General features: G+C 53.7%; 1 protein-coding gene across 1 annotated transcript; it reads right to left on the bottom strand.

Moving 5' to 3' along the window:
* Window positions 1-233: 233 nt before the first annotated feature.
* Window positions 234-845, bottom strand: LOC123164059 (histone H2A-IV-like). The gene is made up of 2 exons (XM_044581472.1): window positions 669-845; window positions 234-563 (listed from the first exon to the last, which is right to left on the bottom strand). The coding sequence occupies exons 1-2, from the start codon at window positions 843-845 to the stop codon at window positions 234-236; spliced, it is 507 nt and encodes a 168-aa protein (XP_044437407.1).
* Between the last annotated feature and the right edge of the window lie 2,925 nt (window positions 846-3,770).

Below are 3,770 nucleotides of genomic sequence, written 5' to 3' on the forward strand. Positions count from 1 at the left end.
TGCTTCTGGCTATGTGATCACTATGAACTGCGGTTGATGGGAACCATATATATGCACGAATGGTTGATGGGGAGATCAAAAAAATAAATGTGATAGCAGCTCATCGATGAGGTGGAGGATGACGAGTAATTGTGTTGTTGTACCTTTTCTTTAAGTGTGCCCGAGTTTGTACATCCACTTTTCCAACCAAGTGAGCTCCTTGTACATGGTTACTAACACTAATGCAGGTAAAGTCATAGCACATGGTTAGAAAAAATATCGCACATGCAACTGCGAATTTTCGCCTCGTAATGGTGTGTGATACAAGGTGCATCGCACACGCTACAGATAACCGTGTGCGGCAGGGTGCTAGGATGCTTGCCGGTGGATGTCGTCCTTGGCCTTGTCGGCCCTCTTGGGAGGAGCACGGTGTGGATGTCGAGCATCAGCCCGTCGTCGGCGATGGTGAACGCGCACAACAACCGACTCAACTCCTCATCGTTGCACACCGCTAGCTGGATGTGCCGCGGCACGATCCGGTTCTTCTTGTTACCCCGCGCCGTGTTGCCGGCAGGCTCCAGGGTCTGAATCAAAGAGAAAGAAATGAAACGGTGAGATCGAGGACCGCGAGGAACCATGCGCGCCGGGAACAGAGAAATGAGGAGAGGAGGAGCCGGGGGAATGTGTACCTTAGTGGCGAGGTAGACGGGGGTGACGGTACTGCCGTGTTTTGTGCAACTGCCTACCCTGAGGTACCTGGTGACGCGGCTGACGGGGATTTGGAGGCCGGCCATGGACGACCGAGACACGGACTTCGTGCTGACGGTGGGCTTCGACTCGCCCCTCCCGCTACCGGCAATGGCCATCTTTGGGCCGTGGTGGAGGGTGGACGCACTGGTGATGTGGTTGCCAGAGAGATTGTTGGAGGTTGGTGAGATCGTGGAGAGAGCGGGGTGTTTGTGATGGTGGAAAGGCCGGGTTGTGGCCTGTTATAAAGAGAAGGGACGACCGTGCGTGATTGGCTTGAAAATTTTGTTTAGGTTTGGCGCGGGAATTTGGGATCACGGAGATTTGTTGAAAAAGTGGTTGACGGAGGGAATTGTCCATGTGATCTTAGCCGTTCATTGGACCAGTCTCCTGCCGTCCTATCCAGAGCCAATGCATCCAGCTGACATGGTTTTGGGTTGTTCTAGTACAATATCCAAAGGAGAAATTTGGATCGGCACCTCCTGCCCTTTTATGCAACCATCTGTTCGCTTGATTTGGTTCTGATTTGTTTTTAGACTTAAACATGGATTTGTGCAATCTCTAGATCGGTTCGACTTCCAGTGTGTGAGAAGCAGTTCACTGGCGTGAGGTCTGGTACGACGAGGCGGAGCAGTTCTTCGTGCGTGTGGAATCCCTTTTTGTTTTCTCGCACTAGGGCCTCTGGTGACAAGACCGACCACGTAGCCAACACAACTTTGTGGTTACTTCTGATTCTAGATTCTCTTGCTCACTCAATCAGTGATGTACATCGTGACAGTGTGGAACAATGATGCAGAGCAGATGCACCGCAGGATCGGCAAGTCTTACAAGCTAATCATTTCCTAATGCCTCCCAGATCTAATTAAAATATTTGTGCTACATGTGGCCCAATGTATATTTCGTAATGTTTTGAACATGACTTTAACGAAATCAGAGGAATTGTCTTGAGTATTTATGCACCCATGACTAGCATACTCGGAGATAAAATATGTGGGCACAACAGATGGTATCCTATCTTTCTCTACTTTTGACTATGTGATCACCGTCAACCACAGTTGATGGAAACTATATCACGAACACTTGAAGGGGAGGTCGCAACAAATAAATGTCATAACAACTCTTCATCGACGAGGTGGATGGCCACGAGTAATTGGTTTGTCATACTTTTATTTAGGTTTGCTTGAGTTTGTACAATCATTTTTTCAACCAAGTGAGCTTCTTGTACTTGGTTGATACTAACACCAATGCAATTAAGGTCATCACATAAATTTTTCAATCACCGAGGATGGCGAGGAAGCGCGAGCGGGGGAGGGGAACGAGACAGGGAGATGCATCCCTCGTCGGCGAGGTACTCGAGGATGACGGTGAGGTAGATGGGGGCGTCGGCGCCGACGCGCTGTGCGTACTTGCCAACCTTGAGGTACCTGGAGACGTAGCCGACGGGGATCCGGAGGTCGCCTTGGATGACCGGGACACGACCTTCGGCTACCAGCGGGCTTCGCTTTGCCCCACTAGCTGCCGGCATTGGCGATCTTCTAGTTCGTGGTGGAGGGTGGACACATTGGGGTTGTGGTCGCTAGAGAGATCGCCTAGATGTGTGAGAAGGTGGAGGGCGAAGGGTGTATGAGACGCTGTAGCGGTGGTAGGGGGGAGGGGGCATGTTATAAAGAGACAAAGAGGCGGCGCGTGATTGATTGGGAGGGTGAGGCCTCGGATCGGTGACATGGACAGCGGAGGTGAATTTTTGGCTTGGGTTTGACGCGGTTTGGCGATTTTGGACGGTAAAAGTAAAAAAAAAACAGTTAAAGGAGGGAAATTGTCCATCCGATTTGTGGCCGTTCGTGGGAGTATAATCATATCGTTCGTTTCAGAGACGAATGATCCACCGACATGGGTTTGTGTTGTTCTAGTACATTCTGCAAAGAGGATATTTGGATCAGCATCCCTGACCTTTTGTGCCACCATCTAATTCACTTGATTCGGTTCCAAATTGTTTAGTCTCACACACGGTTTTCTCCAAACTCTCCAGATCGAGTTTCATTAAGTGAGAAGCGGTTTATGGTCAGCCACGACAAATAGGGGTTTTCTTCGTGTGTGTGTGTGTGTATGGAGTCCCTCTTTGTATTCTTGCAGAGTAGACCGTGTGACTGGACCATTAAAAAAGAAAGGGAGGCCCACTTGTCAGCTGCACGACCCATGAGCCATCGTCTTCAACCTTCTGCCAGAAGGACGCAGATGAGGCACGCGCGCGCAGAGGCCGCCACCTCCTACCTGCCTGCATCCCATGTCTTCCAGGCATCCCCGAGCCTCATCCCCTTCGCAACCGCTGCTGCAGAAACCCGCTCCGCCGATCCCCATCGCTCGCGAATCTCTCTTGCTCTCCTGCTCGCATCCCTGCCTGAGTCCGGTCCAGAGCACGCCGTCGGCGTCTTCCTTCGCCCGCGCGGCCACTGGCCTCTCCTCGGAAAACTGAGAAGCCAAAAGGAGTACCTATGTGAAGGCCCACGTACTACTATGACTGGCCTGGTCTGGTACTGGACTACTGGTTCTCCAGAGATTCTCTGACGAGTGACGACCACCGTGCCTGGGAGCAGCGGGCGTTGCCGCTCGTGCCGAAGCAGCAGCTGCCGTGGGCACGTAGGGGAGAGGCGGACCTTGGCGCCCGGCGCACGGACGTGCAACAGTTCGCCGTGGGCTGTCGCCTCGTCGACGTCCGCGTCGCGGCATCTATGGGCGACCACAACGACACACCGACCTCCGCCTTGCGTGGTCACCCTGCTCTCCATGCACGCGCTGCGGGCCGGGGCTCGATGCGCTCGTCCTCGCCGTCGCCGTGGCGCCCGGCGGCCATGAATTGAGCTCGGAGCAGCCGGGCCCCATTCCTTCGGCAGGGGTGCTTGGGGCGTCGGTTTGGAGATTGAGAGCACCTCGGGGCGGCGTGTTGCAGTCTTGGCCACGCAGGCGGTGCTCGGCGCGCTCTGGACGGACTCGTGGCCGAGCTCGAGCACGAGGCAGGGACGGCGACCCCGCACCAGCGAGTCCGT

The sequence above is a fragment of the Triticum aestivum genome, chromosome 7D (genome assembly GCF_018294505.1).
Source record: "Triticum aestivum cultivar Chinese Spring chromosome 7D, IWGSC CS RefSeq v2.1, whole genome shotgun sequence".
Classification (NCBI taxonomy): Eukaryota; Viridiplantae; Streptophyta; class Magnoliopsida; order Poales; family Poaceae; genus Triticum; species Triticum aestivum.